The sequence below is a fragment of the Corvus hawaiiensis genome, chromosome 5 (assembly GCF_020740725.1).
Source record: "Corvus hawaiiensis isolate bCorHaw1 chromosome 5, bCorHaw1.pri.cur, whole genome shotgun sequence".
Taxonomy (NCBI): domain Eukaryota; kingdom Metazoa; phylum Chordata; class Aves; order Passeriformes; family Corvidae; genus Corvus; species Corvus hawaiiensis.
The window spans coordinates 42,696,341-42,716,219 of NC_063217.1; the positions used below are offsets into that span (position 1 = coordinate 42,696,341).

At 39.4% G+C, this 19,879-nt stretch overlaps 1 protein-coding gene across 4 annotated transcripts in view; it reads left to right on the forward strand.

Annotated features, from left to right (window-relative positions):
• BANK1 (B cell scaffold protein with ankyrin repeats 1) overlaps nucleotides 1-19,879 on the forward strand; it is a 136,486-nt gene that overhangs the window by 20,361 nt on the left and 96,246 nt on the right. For all 4 annotated transcript variants that reach the window (XM_048305046.1, XM_048305048.1, XM_048305047.1 and 1 more), the window contains exons 3-4: nucleotides 7,062-7,127; nucleotides 18,333-18,481. In XM_048305046.1, the coding sequence (XP_048161003.1) occupies nucleotides 7,062-7,127; nucleotides 18,333-18,481 (215 nt within the window). The remainder of the gene's footprint in view (nucleotides 1-7,061; nucleotides 7,128-18,332; nucleotides 18,482-19,879) is intronic.

Below are 19,879 nucleotides of genomic sequence, written 5' to 3' on the forward strand. Positions count from 1 at the left end.
TTGCAAACTTTTCCGCAGCGATAAACAGTTTCCTAGAAGACACAGGATGGTTCTTTGCTTAGGTACATGCATTCCCAAAAATACTTACAACCTGTGCCCTTGGGACTTAAGTTACAGTGTAATGCCAGATGTTTAACAGGTGTTCAAATGATCTTTTCTTTGACAGTGATCAGTATCAGCAATTTCAGAGATTAGTGGAAAGCTGAATTAATGAATAATTGAAGGCCTCAGTCTCAGTGAGTACATTTTTACTGAGGATGCATAGACCATGGCTGGGATCAGATAAATTCAGTGGACTGAGCTAGATCCAGGACTTTAAGTGATGATGATGCCTGGTGCTTCAGGGCGTAAGCCCTCCTCCACACTTGTACGTTAGAACTGCTCTGGCCCTGTTTTTTCTGTACTGGTGTGCCCTGGCCATCAGCCAGGCCGGCTTAGATCAATGCTTGATAGGAGACCTCTGCTCTGCTCTCTGTTACACAGTGAAAGGGTTCCAACTAAGAGATGTGCTTTCATCTGAGTGTTAATTTAAGCTCTGAGGAATGAAGATGTGCGTGGTTTGTCATTATTTACCTTTGCTTAAAGATAATGGTGTCTGTATTTATGATCCTCTTTTGTAGAATCCTGTTAAGCTCTTAGCTTTTGTGGTGTCTGTGACAGAGATTTTGACAGATTGCACATCTGGGAAAAAAGATTTTCCCCTTGTATTTAAAATTATTTGCTAAGGGGTTGTTGAGTATATACAAGGATTATTTTTCCTTTGGAGCATGTTCTTTTGCCTTCCTTCAGGACCAGACACAGAAGACATCCCACTTCTCTTCATATGGATCATTGTCTTCAAACACTTTTATTTTCAGTGCTCATCCCTAGTCCCTTATATTTTTGACCCTTTTAGAGATAGTGATGAAAACAGTTCTGTGTGTATTCATGGCTTTCAGTTCCTTTTTTTCCCCCTGAACTGTTCATTGCTATTAACTTGTTCTTCCAAGCATTTGTACCTTTTTTTCTCCTCAGTATTGAGAAGAGCTGTCACTCTACCAGTCTAAAAACATAATAATGGGCTTTAATTATAATGGCCCCACCACATGTCTTCCACTGCGACTAAATTCTGTTAATCCCTTAGGACAGCAGGCCATCGAGATCCTAGGACTAAAGGATGCCAGGGCTCAGGGGTGGCCTGCAGGTAGTTAGAGCAGCTGAAGATGGATGCTCAATCAGGTTATCTCACAGTCCTGGAGAATGTTAACAATGGCATAGCATAGGTGCTAGTAGTCACCACTACAGATTTCCCCATACTCAGGAAAGCTCATAGGCAAGGTAAGTTCTTAGCTGTCTCCTCTCTCCTAGGTGCTATTCTCTTTTCACTATCCCTACAACCTGAGATGGAAAAAATGTAAAATAAGTCTCATTTTATATGCCCCCACAATTATTTCACCTACCAGATGGTGCCAGTTTCAGCGTGTTGGAGCAGACAGGGCTTTATCTGTTAAAACTTCCTTCTGGCTCTAAAGGAGTATATATGCCAAAAATTATAGGCAAAAACCAAAACTAATTAAAATGCTGAGTAAAACTAAATAAAACAGAAGATGCAGGGGGGTTTGTACTCAGCAGAGAGCTTGTTTGTCTGTAACGTGCTTCAAACATGAAATCGGAACAGTTTGTCATGCCTGTTTGAACATGTTCTTGGAGGAGTAAAGGGAGAACTAAGACACTGAGACTAGCCTTTCTAACATATATATTTCCAGGATGCTGACAGACTTTATTGTATTCATCTTCTGCATGAACAGGAGCACAAGTATTTTTACTGTTGTGAAGATTCCTTTTGCAGGACTTGTTTGTAAAATATTTCACTGTTTGAAAATGCCACATTCAGATTCAGAGCTGGTTTTGAATTTTGTGGATTCTATGCCTATTGCTATAAGAAAGATAATCCACAGGGAAAGAGGAGAACACTCAGAAATTTTATTATTCTCTGTTAGCATCTAAGATGGCCCAGTGAGACTCTAGAATTCTGACTTTTCTTTATCACCTTTTCCCAATATTTTTGAAAGTAGAATCAGGAGATATATTTTGATTTCATCTGTCTTTTCCTTCTCCTGTGTCTTTCTACTACTTGTCCTTGGTCTTCTGAACTGTGTACCCTCTTTTTTAGATTAAATTGACATATTTTCAATGTATTAATTCAGTATCCTGGGGTAGTAAATGTAGCTGGGGTTTTTCTGTTTAGTTCTGAAAGACTTCCACTTCAAATTGAAGCAAGCATGTGTTTATGCCAGGGATTTGTAGATACGGATAGATGTTTGCATCTGTAGGTAGTTAACTTAGATCTTTAAGTGTCCTCAATATCTCCTGTAGTTGTCCTCATGATTGATGATGCGAAAAGAGAACAGGTCTTATCTAATACAAATAATTTTCTGTGACAGTGTTTCTAAAGTGTGCTGACACTTTTATTAGACTTTCGGTGGGACTTCTTGGTACAGCTCAGGAGTCATAAGTATCCATTAGTCTGCTTGCTGTTTTATTAGGTTTCCTTTTTGTAAAGCTCAACAAAAGCAACTCATGTCGCTTCCAATTCCAGCCTTTTCCCTAAGCAGTGGTATCCATTTCTTTTCTTTTAATGCCAAAACATGACGAGAATTTACTTCTACAAAATTTGATAGTTGAGAACAGCTCATCAAACCTACATGTATCGATTCATTATCTGCTATTGTATTAAAATGTGAGAGGTACATAAAGTAACATAACCCAACTCGAAAATGGTATCCAGAGTCTTCGACAGCCCAGGAGAGGTTCTCAGAAAAAATTTGTAACTTCTACCTGAGACAGCAGTATGCCATTAATTTCTGATTGTTTACCTAAAAGGTATTCCATGTATCTGCACATACAATTTTAATGACCAAGAGTAATGTTAAGAAAACTACTTTTGCAGCTAATAGTAGGGTACAGATGTGGACAAATGAGATACCAGCATAGGGTGTTTTTCTCTAATAAGTAAATGTGGGAAAAGCAGGCTGGGAGTCAAAATAGGCCTTAACTCGTGCAGATCTTCAAGCCACTTCAGATATTGGGGGGCTATTTTCCATTGTGCAGACCACAGAAAAGAGAAAGGAATAATTATACTTTTACCATAACTTTTATGGTGTCTGTTTCCTGTTTCATTTCTAGTACAGTGGCATCAATTTTATTGGAATTTGGTATTATTACCGCAGGCCTGGTTCCTACGGTATATCACCGTGTCCCGCAGCCATAGGGAGGAGGAGGAGAGAAGATCCAGCAGGCAGGAATTGTGCAGCAAGATTGATTTATCTAATTATTTTACAAACTCTTTTATAGACTTTTTTCTTCATAGTCTAATTGGACAAAGGACCAGCCACCCCTTGGGGGTGATTGGCCAAAATCCTAAAACATCCATTGTCAAAATATTTTTCTACTATACCATAAACAAGACTTTTCAAGGTTGTAGGTGGCTTGGTTGCTTACATTCCCTGCTACCTCTTCTGTGAGAGAGAAAAGTCTCTCACGGACTTAGAAAATAACAAGAAAATCCTCGCTAACAGCATTTTTGTACCTACGTGGTGTAACACAGAATACTGAAGTAATGCTTCACGTTTTGAACCCACTGCTTTTCTTGTTCTCCTGTAAAATCCTCTTCACACTGGTATTCAAATATGAGTAACCAATGCCAGTGGATTTTCTTAGGCTGTGATCAAGACTTGTGCTGATGAGCTAAAACCTTTAATTTAAGCGGGAGCATTACCAGCACTTGCTTCAGTGGGCAAGTGCTGCACCTAAACTTTGACACTAACTTGGAGTCTACGAGAAAACGCTGCTGAAGTGCTGAAAAGAACCAATGTTGAAGAAGAAACTAACTGGCTAGAACTTTTGGTCTTGTTTGTTTGTGAATACTAGTGTGTGTGTGTGTGTGTGTGTGTGTGCGTGTGCATGTGACCTAAAGTCTTGGTTGTGAAGGTTTCTCCCCTGAACATGCAAGATTGAGTAAATAGAAGAAAGTAGGTGGGTGGTTGTGGCCTCGTTCACTGCCAGGGAGGTTTCAATAGTGAGACCACACGGTTGTGCCTCTGTTTACTCCTTCCGCAATGTATTTACATTCAGACAGTGCATACTACTGTTGGTGTTTTAAGGCAGTGATGTCATCTGCTTATTGCAGAGCACCTCAAATGCCAATTAACTTTTTCTTTATTAAAATGAAAATAATCTGTATGACTGTATCATAAGCACAAAAGCAGAAGGGACATTTTGTTAGCTGATGTGTGCTGTAGTATAGCTCTCATTTCCATTTTGCCAATGAGTCTTTGAACTGCTCTGCAGGGACTGCAAAAATTACCAGAGTAATACATCTTCCTGAGATGCTGTGCTTCTCCATTCCACACAGAGGGATGCCAGTGCAGTGATGGGGGTTGGTAATGACTGTCACCAAAAAACTCCTTTGTGTCACTAATTTCTTTCATCTGACATGAGATTCTGGCTGTTTCAAAGCAGAAAAGAAACTGAAATGACTGTCTAGAGCTGGCAACTACAGTAGGATGTTGAGGCTGTCATCCCCTGCTGCTTAAACTGTTTGACTTCTTTGCTATTTCTTCTCTTTATTTCTGCAAAACCCAGAGAAGACTTTACATGTTAGGGTTAATTGTGAGGTTTGTTAGATTTCTTAGCAGCTCATGTTCTAATCTATGTAGCTAGTCATGGTAACCTGTATCCTTAGATTGTGAAGTACGTGTCACGTAGGTGATTCTTTTTCCTCTTATTTTCTCTTTCAAGGTTTGAAATGGACATTATCCAAATTTATGTATTTTTTATGGCCCAGTCATCAGTCAGTATTTAATTGCAGTTAGGGGCTATTTCTAAAGCTGAAAAATAATTTAAGATTTCTAGCAAGTATTTTTGCAGGTAGTGCTGTAAAATGGCTGTGTGAATCTGTAGTCTTATATGTCCTTCATATAGTGTATTATTGAGTCTGACTGAGTCTTGCACTATGGTTGCCAGTCACAATTACTGAAAAGATATCTCTGGAAGGCATCTAGAGAAGAGCACTGTAAAGGTACCCCTTATATATTTTTGTGTACACAACTGTTTTTATAACAAAATTGCTATTTGTAATTTCACCATGATGTATTTCTGTTAAATTAGTGCCATCTTCTTGAAAATGGGATAAAATAAAGGTTGTTTTGCAGTCCAGACTAAAGAAATTGTCACTTATCCCTGAAAAAATGAAGTATAACATCTATTTAAGTTCATACTAGAAAAACAGAATCAGATTTTGCTCTTGGTAGGGTCTCTGTGTACTTTCTCAAAAGGCTGTGAGTCCAGAACTTGGTCCTGGAACTATTAATACAGTATCTTATGGGAGCACAGGCTGAGAGAGTTGGGCTCAAGAGGAGACAGCTGAGAACGGACCTCATCAATGTCTGTCAGTGTCTGAAGGGAGGGTGTCAAGGGGATGGAGCCAGGCTCAGTAATGCCAAGCAACAGGACAAGAAGCAACAAGCAGAAACTGAAGTTCCACCTAAATGTGAGGAAGAAGTTCTTTACTGCACGGGTGACTGAAAACTGGAACAGATTGCCAGAGAGGTTGTGAAGTCTCCCTCTCTGGAGATATTCAAGAGCTGTCTGGATGCAATGCTGTGCCATGTGTTTCAGGATGACCCTGTTTGAGCAGGGATGTTTGAATCTCAGTGTCTTAGATGAGGCACAATGATCCCTTCCAAACAGACCCATTCAGGGATTCTGTGTTGGATGCTATTTAACATCTTTGTTGGTGGCATTGAGTGCACTCCTAGCAAATTTGCTGGTGACACCAAGCTGTGTGGTCCAGTCCACATGCTGGAGGGAAGGGATACTGTTTGGAGGGAACCTTGACAGGCTTAAGAGGTGAGCTCACATGAACCTGATGAAGGCCAGCAAGGCCAAGTGCAAGGTCCTGCACATGCTGAGGCAATCCCAAGCACAAATACAGGCTGGGTGGAGAATGGATTGATTGCAGCCCTGAGGACTTAGAGGTGTTGGTTGATGAGAAGATCAACATGTGCGTTTGCAGCCCAGAAAGCCAACCGCATCCTGGGCTGCATCCAAAGCAGTGTGGGCAGCAGGGCAAGGGAGGGGATTCTGCCCCTCTGCTCTGCTCTGCTCTGGTGAGACCCCACCTGCAGTGCTGCATCCAACTCTGGGAGCTCCCAGTGTATGAACAACATGGACCTGTTTGAGCAAGTCCAGAGAAGGCTGTGAAGATGCTCAGAGTACTGGGGCACCTCTCCTGCAGACAGGCTGAGAGAGCTGGGGCTGTTCAGCCCAGGAGAAGAGAAAGCTCTGGGGATAGGGCAAGGGGGAATGGCTTTGAACTGGAAGAGGGTAGGTTTAGGTTTGATATAAGGAAGAAATTCCTTACAACAAGGATGGTGAGGTCCTGGAATAGATTGCTCAGAGCAGTTGTGGACACCCTGTTCTGGAAGTGTTCAAGGCCAAGTTGGATGGGGTTTGAGCAATCTGGTCTAGTGGAAGGTGTCTCTGCCCATGGCTAAGGGCTTGGAGCCTGAGGTTCTTTAGGGTCCTTTCCAACCCAAACCACTCTCTGATTCCATGATACTGTCTGTAACCAGATCTATTGTATTATCAAACAGAGCACTGAACAGTTTTCTCTTCCAAACTGCAATGTCTGCATCCATTTCAGTTTCTCACTTTACTGCGCATGATTCTGTTATCTTTCCTCATGCCCAACTCCTCTCCCATTGTTTGCTGTATTGGCTTGCAGGTAAACTTCTTCCTCAAGTACACATTTCTTACCATCTGTGGTAAATTGAAAAAAAATCAGTCAAAGCGACGTTTACTGAAAAGGGATAAATACAGTTCCATCTAAAGATGTCTCTAGGCTTGTTCTTCTGCACTAGCCCTTGGATTTGTTCTATGATTTACTTCTTCTATCTGAAAAACAATAGCTTTAAAATAGCTTTATCATGAAATAAAAATACATATAGATTTTCATCTAAAGAAAGTGGAAATCAGTGTGATGATATTATCTTCTTTCTTACTTCTTTTTTTTTTCCTAGATAAACCACTGGATGAAAATCCTGGAGACTCTGTGTCTTACATCTATGAAGCAGTTCTTGCAGAGGGTGAGTTGAATTCCCCTTGCATTTCACAGGATAAAGCCAGTATTCTTCAGAAAATTAAATTTGTTCTCTTACATCTTGTTAGACATGAAAGGCAGTAAACCAACGCTACCGTAGCACACAGTTGTGTAGAGGAACGTGCCTTGTTCTCAAACATCCACCCATACATCCATACTCGCACATTCTTGTGAGGAGTGTGAGAAGGGGAGGAGATACAACAGGGTTGGCTTTTTTACTCTGATTTCAGTGTAGAGAAAAAGGAAGTCGTGGAAGGCTTTCCATTCCAGTTCCCAGCATGAGGAGTTTTGCTTGTAAGAAAGAGCTGATTTAAAATTTCATGTACATCAGTCCTACTCATATCACATTTGCAGCATCATTCACTGACAGACAGTGGCTCGGAGAAGACTGCATCACAGCTGCAACCACTGTTGACATTCGCCATGTTGGTTTATTTATAGTTGTGAGAGTTTATAAAGAGTTTTAGTAGGGATAGCAGATTGGCAAAATCTTAACTTGCTTTTAGTAAAGAGCTACATAGCATGTTTCCTGTCCTTGATTCTTAGTTAGAGAAGTTTATTTCTGGGTGACAATGTTGCAAAGTAATTGGCTTAATAGCGCCAGCATGCTTACCAATGGAAAGGAAAATTATTCCAGAATTCCTGGCATAGCAGTTATGTGCTGCTGGACTCTAAGGTTAGTGGCTCTCACTCCTATTCCACCCCCATCCATATTCTGAAAAGGGTGTCTTTGTGAGTCTCTCAGCATCTTGGAAATAATGGTGTGATCTCAAGCAGAAAGCTGCTGTAAAGGTTTATCCCTACAGACCTATTGTCAAGGTTTCTATGGATGTCTCTTTGGGTCCTGTGTTGAATGTGCCACTGTGTTGTCAGTTCATTGAAGAGGTTTTTTGGTATAGAGAAGGCTTTTGGGCTCATCATCCAGGGGCTGAATAAGCTGGCACCACTGTTTCTCTCATTCATGAGTGTTATGTCCAAAAAATGAGACAGTAAAATAGGGAATGATTAGAGGAAACAGAGTCCCAAGAAAAGAAAGGACTGAGGAGGTGGTCCACCAAGCTACTTCTGTTTTCTTATGGCTGGTTGAAGAGCAGCTTTAAGTCCAGGTTTACCGTCAGCTGAATGGTTGATTTGGGGATTTTTCAGCTACGAAAGTCTTGCATTAAAGGCAAAAATTTCACTTGAAATCATTGCAGAAGTTTCCTGAACAGCCATTCTTAATCAGCTTTTGGCAGTCATCCTGGTAGCACTGATTGTCTGTGGCCTTTGCTGGTTATAGTGATGATGATACCTAGTTATTGCTGTGAAGACTAAAGAGATTCTCCATTGTTGTGGTGAGTGAATGAGCCAGTTAGAAATGAGGGATTCCCAGTAATTGTATGCTGTATGTGAGGTTATGGGTGGCTCCCAAGTGAGTGTAAGGAAATGTGTGGTCAACATTCCTTCTGTAGCGATGCAGCAGGGAACAGTTATCTGATATCACTGCAGAGATTTGGAGGGAAAAGTAGCCCAAGAAGTGAAACGGTTGGAATTTCCAAGATTCAGTGTGTCAGTCTTTACAAAGCCAAGAAAGATAAGATGGCAGCTGCAAATGAGTCAGTAATTGTGCCCTCCAGAAAGTAGGTGAATCTTAAGGTAAGCAGACAGGGTTTGACTATGGATGAATTGTGGAAAAGTGTTTCCAGGGACTGCCTCTTCTCTCTGCTTCTTCCTAATAAGAAGTAAGTGTGTGCAGTGCTAAATTGTATGAAAGACACAGAACAGAAGTGTGAGGAGAAATTATAAACCAGGAAAGGGTTTTTGCTAGAACCCTATAAATACCCAAAAGAATGGCGCTTTAGGTGAGATCTGAAGTGGAGAGTGGCATGCTGAAAGCTGAAGTTTGTTTTATATATAAAAGCATTGTACAAAAGAAAGGATAAGCTGAAAGAAGATGGAATTTTAGCTTGGACTGGAATGAAAGTTGAACAAAACAGAAGAATAAATCTAAATGAGAAATCTAAAGCAACAAGGGTGGAAAGAACAGTGGATGACAGGACATATTAAAAATAAGATCACTAAAAAAATAACCCTATATTCATTAAAGCAAAGATAAAGGGGGATTGAGCAGGCGCTAACAATCACTAAGAAGCGATTGACTAAAGTGAATTGTGCAAGGCCGTGAGGGAAAAGGTCACACAGTACATTGGAAAATGGAAAAACAGTATGATCAATGAAATCCTTTGGGGAAATACGAGCTACAAGCAGATGCAAAAATAATTGATTTGCTGCTGAGTGGGGGAAAAGATCCAGTTGTGGAATGATAATGACCATAATATGAATATATGAGGACTCAGTCCTGTAGGTGATAACAGAATAAATCAGCTCTTCAGCCACTCATGAATGTTGTTATGTGTTTACTTTATTTTGGGTTTCTGTGTAAGAAGAGAGGACTTGTTATAATTACTAGGGAGCTATATTTTGAGAAATTCCCTTGTGGTTCCTCAGGAGATTTTCTGTTCCCCAAACAATCACTATTTATAATTTTTACTAAGGTAGAAAAGTGAAGCAATTGTACTAGGAACTGGGTATACAACCTTGTCACCACACAGATAAAATATGAATTCATTGTGGAACTGGAAAATAGAGCTAAACTCAGATTTAGGTACCCATTAGGTGATACTCAGCTTCAGAAAAGTCTCTTCCCCTTCTGTGAAACAGCTTAACATTTGCCACTAAAGTTTGTATCTTAGCACTCATTAACTGAAGCAATTAGGGGTGGGCAAGTGGAGCACAAAAGATGATTTTAAAGGGTGATAGCTGTCTGCCTATTAGGTTTAACAGCAGACATGTTTTGGTCCTGCCCAGAGGTCTCATCAAACTAAGATGTATGTGCATACATGTGTATCTGTGTCCTTTATCAAACTAAACTGGAGAAAGGCCAGCACTTTTTAGCAAAATAAGTGGCATCCCCTCTACAGATAAAGAGCTCTAAGAGTACCTCTGCTATGCTGTTCTTTTCCTATAATGCTATCTAAAGTCCTGTTTTAATAAAATGTCTTTTCTGTTGGATTAAAGGACATTGTCTTAAAAGATGAAGACCTCAGATTACCTTCTGATTCATAACTCCAACAAAGGAAAATAATCAGGAGTTAGAAAACAGGCATGGTTTTCAGATGTGTCCAAAAATATCACTCTTAATTGTGTTCCCAAGAAAGCAGTGTACCTTTTAGCCCACTTTAAGGGTCAATAAATTTTAGCTATTTCGAACTAAAGGTGGGAGTAAATTGCAAAGCAGCCTGTCCCCAGTGAGTCAGTCCTGCTGACAACTCTTTTTTTTTCCTTCTTTAATACCAAATGTGTCTGGTGTGAGTCTTTCTGCTGACAGCAGCTGTGGCAGCATGGTACAGGAAGACATGTGGTCTCTTAGACAGACAAATCCCATGTAATTTAGAGCTGTACAGATCAAGAAAAGCATCATAAATTTAATCCAGACATTGATAAGAGCCCTGTGCAGGTATTGAAGCTCTGCTGTCATCCTCCGAATAAGACACTCTCTTTGGTAGATGACCTGCTGCAGTCCAAGCTAGCTTCTGTTACCAGATTGATTTAAAGGATTCTGTATCATGGAGTATATTGTCTTGTGTCAGTACACATTTTGATGTTATTAATGAGTAGGGTGAAGGCTGAGAATGCCAGCTACCAGTGTCTCTCCCCCCAGCCTCTCCCAATGCAGTTGTTAAAGGACTTTTCAGGTATGTTAAACTTCATGACCTTCCATCCATGTCTTTTTTTTGATGACTCTAAAAAACAGTCTTCATAAAGAGAATAGCTTCAAACATGGCCAAGAGGGGAAAGTCTGGCTACTCATTCCTGGAGGAATTTCCTCTTTCTTTGAGGCTGATACCTGTAAAAACTTAAACAACTATTAATCTTGAATTTGGTGCCTCCCTGAAGTATGTTTTGATTCTCAGGCACTCCTCTCTATCTTTGTTCTTTCATATGTGTGTATTTCTAAATGTAGCAGTGTGCCACTTCTGTGTCCAAGCACAGTGTGGCATTTGAGCCAGCCCAGTTATGAGAGGCTTGAATTGTAGTTTAGAGATAAAGGAGCCACTAGGCAGCTGCAGCTGGTCCCTTTGCAATAATAAGGATTTGCAGGAGCATTTTATCAGGCTAACAAGTTTTGGAGGTCTTCTTACAACCTGGATGCCTCTGCTATCAGTTCTTTTGTCTTCAGTGGTACTTGGAGTCAGTAGCAGGAGGATAGCCTGCTCAGCTCAGTTGCAGCAGCACATCTCAGATTTTGGGCAATGTTCACTCTAACAGAGGTGAGAGGTGTGTGTGCTGATAGCACAGAGAAATGGAACAAAACCACCAAAGTTTTCTTACTGTGGTAGAACTCCAGTAACTCTGAAGTAGATGGAAGGACTCTTTAATAAAACATTAGGCTTCAGTAACTGAGAACTGGTACACACAGAGGGGTAGACTTCAGTTTGCTTCTCCCTGGAGAAGTATGCAGAATGCAGAAACTGGAAATAGCAGGCTTAGGCTCCATCAACAGCTCTGCTCAATACCCAGATGACCTCAGGCAGGTAGTTGTTACTTCCAAACTAATCGGTATACCTGACAGAAACTTTTTGGGACAGTCTTGCTATGTGTCTAAAACTCATCAGGGTAGTCATGCTCCTAGTGCTGCTGGTGAAGCTGAAAGTCGTGGATTTCATTGCAGAAAAAATAATAACATGAATTGATATGCAGTAAAAGATAAAAGTAGTCCTAAAAAGCATCTAAATATATCCATCTTAGCTAAAGCACTGATGAAGTCAAATCTTTCTTCCAAATCACAGGCCAGTAAGGAACTAGTTAATTGTTGTAACTTTAGATTGCCTCTAAATATAGAGTTACAATCATATGAAAGTATATGTAAAAAGAAATGCCTACATTTTCATGCAAGTTATTTCTCAAAGATTATCGATAAACTCATGGTAAATACCATTTTGCAGTTTGGGGGATTATTTGAAGGCAGGATCTTTTGTTTTTACTATCAGATCCAAAAACCCTACACTTAATAAGACTTTCATATTCTCTTTAGATGCATTCATGATGAGTCCATTAGGCTACAGTTATATCAGGGTGATAAACTGTTGTGTACAAAAACATACCTGATAATAAAAGAACAGGTGGGCGTGTACCTCCACAGTAAATCAATCTTTGCCTGCATGTATATAGTAACTCAGAAAAAAATAGATGTGGGGGGTTTCAGGGATTGCTGTTATGGGAGAGAAGTAGATGTTAATGAAAATTGCAGCACCACTGGTTGCTAAGATGACATAAACACCAACTTTATATATAATACTCAGAAAAGGAAAAACTGTTCTTCATAGCTTTTAAAGGAACTGTCAGTTTGATGCTTATTTGCAAGAAAAGTTTTACACCATAAATAATGTAATAGAAATATTTTGGAGACATGGACAAAATAGGCCAACTTACAGAAAGCTGCTCTTTCTGATAGAAGAACTCAACCATGCAGGAGAAACTGGGGCTGAGAATGCTTTTAAGAAAAACAAAGATAACTGTCAGTGTATTTGCAAAAGATAGTTGGTTCAACATAGAGAGAAACATTATTTAAAACTTGTTCACTAATAAATATGTTTATCTTGGTTTGGAATTTGTGTCATAGAAAACAAATGAAAGAAATTAAAACTGAAGTCCGATGTTTCTGTGTTGAGTACGTATTAATAATTTTCTGTGATTTTTGGAAACACTTTTCATTCCTAAGCCCTCTCTTGCCATTAATAAAAGAAAACGTCAGCAGAGCAGAAATGGGGATTTGCTTTGAAATATCTTAGAAAGTGCCTGTGGTAAGAATGAGTAAATCTCACGTTCATGCAAGGAGCACAGGCCCATTGAAGGAAGCACAGTGTGGTGGATGTTTTCTGCCTCCCTGTTTCTCACAGCCTTTCTCAGGTAATTTATAGAGCGATTTGTGAAGTTAGAGGCTCCCTTTCAATCCCACTCTGCTGCACTCTCTGCTGAGCTCATACAGCACTTACAGATACCCACACTTTAACAGGATTATCTTTCATAAATGTCTATAATAAACTTAGGGTGGATTGCAAGAAGAACATGATGTGCATATGTCTTGTTTTCCTGATTTTTTTCCGCATTACAGAAGGTTACTTTGTTTTTTTCTGTATGGTTCTTCTTTAATCTATATTTCTGCTGGCCACTCACATACATGTTTGACCGCAGGTTTCTGAATTGCAAGGAAGTCTCTTACACATGGGAACCTTTTCAGTGATACCTCAATGAACCCAGTGGCACCACCTCTGCCTTTACCTCATGGTGTGCTGGAGAGTGGGCCTACTGTATTACACTGGATGCCTCCTGCACTTAAATGATCTGCTGTAATCCTCTTCATTTTAATCTTTGACACTGGAACACCCTGACTTTTCTTTCATGTGGCAAGGTGGCCACATGTGCTAAATTACCTTCCCATTCCTTGTCATCTGCCGAGCTTGATTTACCCATATTTTTCATCCTCTTGTATGATATGTGATCTAGGGATAATTGAGGGCCTCTTTTGTACCACAGTTTCAGTTCTTCAGCTGGCATTGCTTTAGCAAAACTTGAGGAAGAACTGAAATTTGTATAGCTAGCAGGCATTTTGCTTTTGTAAAACCAGCTTAATTTTGACTGAGAGATTCATTTCATGGGTAGCCTTAGAAAACACATAAATCTTTCATAAGTTTGTTTTCTGCTATTTTTAATGCCCTAAATCTGTCGCATACATTGTTGACTCAAAACGTGTAGCAAGTACCAAGTAATTAGAGAACACTTCTCATCCTCATGTAGGCTGCAGTAAGGCTAGCTAGAGACTGTATTTGAAAGGTTAGAATTTAGGGGTGAGGGGGAAGTTGGGTATGGCAGGAGAGTTGTTTAGAAGCCATGGTGAAGCATTAGTTGTTGAATACACACGAGACTTGAGATGCTTTATTAAAATTTCTCAGTTTATGTAAAGGAATACAATTTCAAAGTCATGTCATGAATTTAGTTCAAAATGTTAAATTGAAAGCTATAGTGTGTTCCAAAGGGTCTTATATAAAATATACCAAGTTGATGTATTGAAGTTACATGAATTAGGAGAGAACATTGAAGTGAAGTTGAAAACATCAGCACTGTCCCCAGTAAAGTTACAGTAAGTGTGTGTTATATTTTACTATTTAAAATGAACGTAAATTTAAGATCAGTCTTCTCAATGTGACTGTCAGCAGTATATTTGTCAAAAGCAAGCCAACAAAAGTAACCTGATGGAAATGAAGCATTACCCTCTCTAATAGATGCTAATTCCCGGTAGTACTGCCCTGATTACTCAGGGGAAGATGATCATACATTTTTCCTTTCTTTTTAGCTTCTGGCTGATAGTGTTGTCTATGTATCATTAGATATAGTTAATAATTTCTTATACTTTGATCCTACAAGAAAGGTTCTGGTTTTATTCATCAATTATTTTAATTGCTACTGCTACATTTTAAAAACCTCACGAATAGATCACCATTATATAAAATGATAAAAGAACATATTCACTAAGCAACAAATACCCTTTAATAAGTCCTCCCTCTTACATATTCCAGAATAATGATGATGTTCCTTTTATGTTTCTTTTAAGATAATCTTCGCCCTCAGTTGTAAATTCTGAATTTTTCTGAAAGCCTCATGAATTGGTGGAGCTCCTTAGCCATTGCTTTCAGGTTAAAACCAAGAATGTAAAGAGGACAAATAATGAAGATGTCTAAAATTTAAGTGTTCAAAAGACTTGAACATCTGTCAACACCTTCTGCCTATGTAAAACAAATACAGTCTATCCTTGCTCCATTTGTGTTACTACAGTCTCATTACTGTAGTATTAATACCTTTATGAGCTACTTTGTTTCAGTTAATGCCAACAAACCAAGGCTTGCTTAATCTCTGGTGCATTCCTTGTTCAGCATTGCAAATAACATTTCATGTGGTTGTTTCATGTTCCACAATTTAGGACAGATCGTGTGCAACTGCTTGTAGGGATTTGAGTGCTGGAGATGGTGGCTCCAAAGTTTGGTGACTGTACTATAGTGGTAATATTGATCCCTGTGGTTCTTGGACTGTTGTACAGGGTTCATTGATTGTCAGGTAGACCTGACATTTACTGAAGGAGGTCTTGCTGGATGGTTTTTAGCTAGTAAATTGATAGCCACTTTCAGAGTCAGTAGGGGAATCCCTAATCCTCGTAAATATCCAAGTCTTTGATGCAAGAGCCACATTTCTTAATTGTCTGTTACTGGGATAGCTGTGCTATCAGAGTAGTGACTGGGTTGAAGTTCTGATATTGTATTTAGATATCACTAGGCATAATAAAAATATTAAAATGAAATAATTAACAGGGAGGAAAATGTTATCTTAATTGAAACCAACTTGTTAGCAATAGCATTAATGTTCTCAGGAGATGAATTATTGACATTAAAAGGTGAAAGTGACTACTATCATCTTTGATAAGTAGAGTGCAGACTGTAGAAATAAAGTTGTCATGAACTTTACATAGATTAGAATGCATCTACATGATCCTTGAAGAACAATCACTGACAGATGGCTGACATCTGAGAATCCAGTGCCTTCCAGATTTGTTATTCATTCCTTTCATTTTGTCAATCTGATAACGAAATGTTTCTTGTCTCTGTGAGACTCCTTTGCCTGAAGTGGCAGAAAGAAATTCAGAAGCAGCATGTACCTCATATGAGTTATCTTCTGAAGTGAATTCTGTGTACGTAAGTGTAAGATTTATGAGCAACTTAACATGTGAATACATTCCCAAAATATGTGCTCTGGGCATATATAATCACAGAATCATAGAGAGGTTTGGGTTGGACAGGACCTTAAAGACCATCTAGTTCCAGTCCCCTGGCCGTAAGCATGGACACCTTCCACTAGACCAGGTTGCTCAGATCCCCATCCAACCTGGCCTTGAACACTGCCAGGGATAGGGCATCCGCAGCTGCTCTGGGCAACCTGTGCCGGTGTCTCACCATCCTCACTGTAAGGCATTGCTTCTTAACACATCTAATCTAAACCCACCCTCTTTGAGTTTGAAGCCATTCCCTCTTGTCCTATCCCTACACGCCCTTGTAAAAAGTCCCTCTCCACATTTTTTTTAGGCTCTGTTTAGGTACTTGAGGCTGCTGTAAAATACCCTAACTGTTTTCCTCAGCAAGAGTTCAGGCCTTCCTTTTCCTGAAGGGCAGTGCTAAATAAAGTGTAGTCTTCACAATGATAATCAGAGAAATTACTGTGCTTATATTCTGAGCTGGATTAGTTAAACTGCATTGAACTGTGTGTGGGTTCTCATTAAGAATCAGAATAACCTTTGTTCAGTGTAGCCTATTTAATTTCTCAAGCAAATTAAAGGAGATGGAATTAATGCTACTTCAGTAAAATACATCTGCACGTAGGTTCATTGAAATTTTAGAAATCTACGCTGAATTCACAGCTTAAGTTCAGAATTATTTAGCCTTAAAGGCATGAGAATATAAGCAGGAGTAGGCTGGGCAGATTTTACTGGCTACTGGTGGTCATCAAACCAGCCTAATTTAGATGTTCAAGGAAACTTCAGCTTCCTCAAGGAACTATGGACAATTGACGCTTCTTTTTTCTTTTTTTCTTTTTTTTTTTTAGTGTGTATATGTGTGTGTCTGTACTTTTTATGAGATCTCTCCTAACAATCAAAGTGTTTGCCTGGGTAAAAAAGATTCTACATCTGACATAGAATACCATGGCATAATTTTATTTAGCAGGCACATTTATTACAGAGGTACTTTATTAAATCTATACCTTAAGCAAGGCAAGATTGGTAAGGAAAAGAAACATTCTGTATCAGATGAACTGGTGCATATGGGGGAAGTAAAGGCAGGCAAGAAGTGAGAAAACTAATTCCAAATTGCCAGTACTGACACTGACAGGAAAGGTTTCTGTACCACTTCGGAGCACTGTATGGTTTGTGTACCTCAGTCTTTTCAAAAAAACTCAAGAGGGCTGTGGTACTTCTTTGAGCAAAGCCAAATTGCTGCTGTTCTGTATTCTGCCCATTGCTAATTTACTTTAATATTCTATATCCATTTAAGAGGAGAAGATGTGCATCAAAAGTTCTTTGTATCCTTGAATGTAATTGACTATGAGTCTTTCATAATTTACAGTAATACAAGGTAGTGTGGATGTCTCTCAGGACATTGCCTCACCAGCCAGTCAAGATTTTTTAACTGTGAGCTGCATGAAATGATATCAATAACCTAACTGCAGTATACTGAGTAATCCTCCATGATGAAGAGCTGCTGCAGTCCTTTGAGATGGGTGCCAGGAGTGTTTTGCACAGGGTAATAGAGTGTCTGGAAAGGAGGAGTAATGGTACAGCTGAGACATACCAGGTAAAGGATACCTTTGCTAAAACACAGGCTTAGTCAGAGCTCTGCAGATTCAGTTTTCAGTTCTATTTCATGATTAAAATTCTGTGAAGTGATGAAGGATTCACTATATTCACTAGAGGCTCTTGGGCGTTTTCTGGTGCAGCAAAACAGAAAAGAAACTGATTGCAAGCTACCTGTATAACTGGCATAGCGTTTCCACACACAGATTATCCTACTAAAAAATGCATGCCTTCCATCCATCATTTAGTCCATTAAGGCAGGCAAATACTATGGAATTTGTGTCAAAGAAATCTGTGCTTACTGTCATAGTACCATGTTACAGGTATCACTGCCCTCGTGTAAGCCCTTCCTGTAGACAGGTGGGTTGATGTTGTACATTCAGCGTGTGCTTCTTTACATATAGAGAAAGGAAGAGTGGTAAAAATCCCATTTCATCCAGTGTATGAGAGTTCTGAGACTACAAAACAACGATTTCAGTCTAAAGGTTATGTCCCTTTTTGTTTTAGGAAGACAAAGCATATGTGCAGAGCCTGTTCATGTAAATCAAGGCTGCAGGATCAAAACTTCAGGGGGAAGCTCTTTATCAAAGGACGCCCCCTCATTACATTTATATTAAAGGAATTTTGCCAGGCTTTCATGCGCTGTCCTTAAGGTGACTCCAAATGCCATATGAGTAATACATTGGAAACCACATCATTGCCATGTTTTGTTGATTTAGGATTATTAACAATGTTCTCATTTCACATTATTTATTTCAGATCACCAGACTATCTCTGATATTAACTTGTCAGATGTCAGGAGAGCATCAGAAGAAACAAACCTCACTTTTAAAACAGAGGTACTCTCTGAAAGATTAGAAAGTAATGAGCAGTCAATATTGGTGCTTCCGAGAAGATTATCATGTGAGGTAAGACTTCTAAAATCTTTGGGATAACAGTCATTGTACTTCTTCTCTTCCTGCTGCAATCTCATTCATACTATATCTGCTATTTGTTTCCAAAAATTGTCAAGGGACCAAAATGAGAGTACATCAAGACTGCAGTGGGATTAATTTTGCCTTTGTGTTGCATCCACACTGCAGTCAAAAGATTTGCAAGTAGTTTGGAGACAGCTCTATTAGAGTTATTTAGCAGCTTGAGTCGAAGTATTACTGTCATTTGTGCCTTATACTTTAGAGGGAGCAAGTAATCAGGCAGTTCTTGAGAGATACGGAGTTTGTCTCGTCAGGAATCCAGGATGGGTGTATGTATACATGCATATGTGCCCATACCATGAATTACACAGGGCTTGTGTGAGTGATGCCTGAGGTTTTAACTTTTATATTTTTCAAATTCTGTACTGCTTAATGTGTAACTCTGAAGTTTCTTGTAGCCTGTAAACTTCTGCTCTCTCATGCTATGTAGACATAACAAAGCCTCTCCGGGCCTGCTCTTCAAGGACACCCAGACCGTCCTAGGCCCAAAAAGTATAAACCAGAAGCCTTTGAAAGGGGGTCAGGCTGAGGGGAATTACATCATTAAACTGAAGCTTTAATTGGAGAATTAACCCTGATATGCAAATGAACCAAACCTATAAAAGTGTGAAGAACTTGTGACCTGTTGTCCATCTTGGGGTCCATCTTGGCAGTAGCCTCTGGCTCCCCAGAGTGTACCTTTGAAGGCCTTTCAAATAAATACCTACCTTTATTCCTTTACTCCTGTCTAGTCTCTGTTTCTAGGAGGCCTCTTAAGGCATCATGAGTATGGACCTAGGCTGAGTTTAAATTAAGTCAGAAGTATTTATATGTATGTATATGTATGTATCTGCATGCATATGAAGTGGACATAAATGTTCATGTGTGTTTTTAGTCAGCGTGGCTGTGAGAAATACGTGACAGCATAAACAGAGGAAGTACGAAATACAGTGCTGCATTCCTTTATATAAGTGAGTGGCCACTTATATATGTATGGAAGTTGCATTGTACCTGGAATCTCACAGATTTTATTGCTGTCTTCTAAAGATGACTTGCAAACATTATTTCATTGTTGAGATCAGTACAGTTCTAAGGGAATGATTTTCCCCCTGATTCAGGAGGTAGTAGAGGGCTATTGTCTCACATCACCTGCTGCTTCTGTCTACTGTCACCTCACTGTAAGAGGTTAAGTGTGTCTAAAGTATTTTAGATTATTCTTACTAGGATGGATGTCATTCTTCCAGACTATAAAGTAGAGGGGCCTTAGAAAATGTAACAATTCACCTACATATGCATTTAAAATACTGTTTTGAAATATTCTTATGTAAGCCGAATTTAAAATCCTACATTACT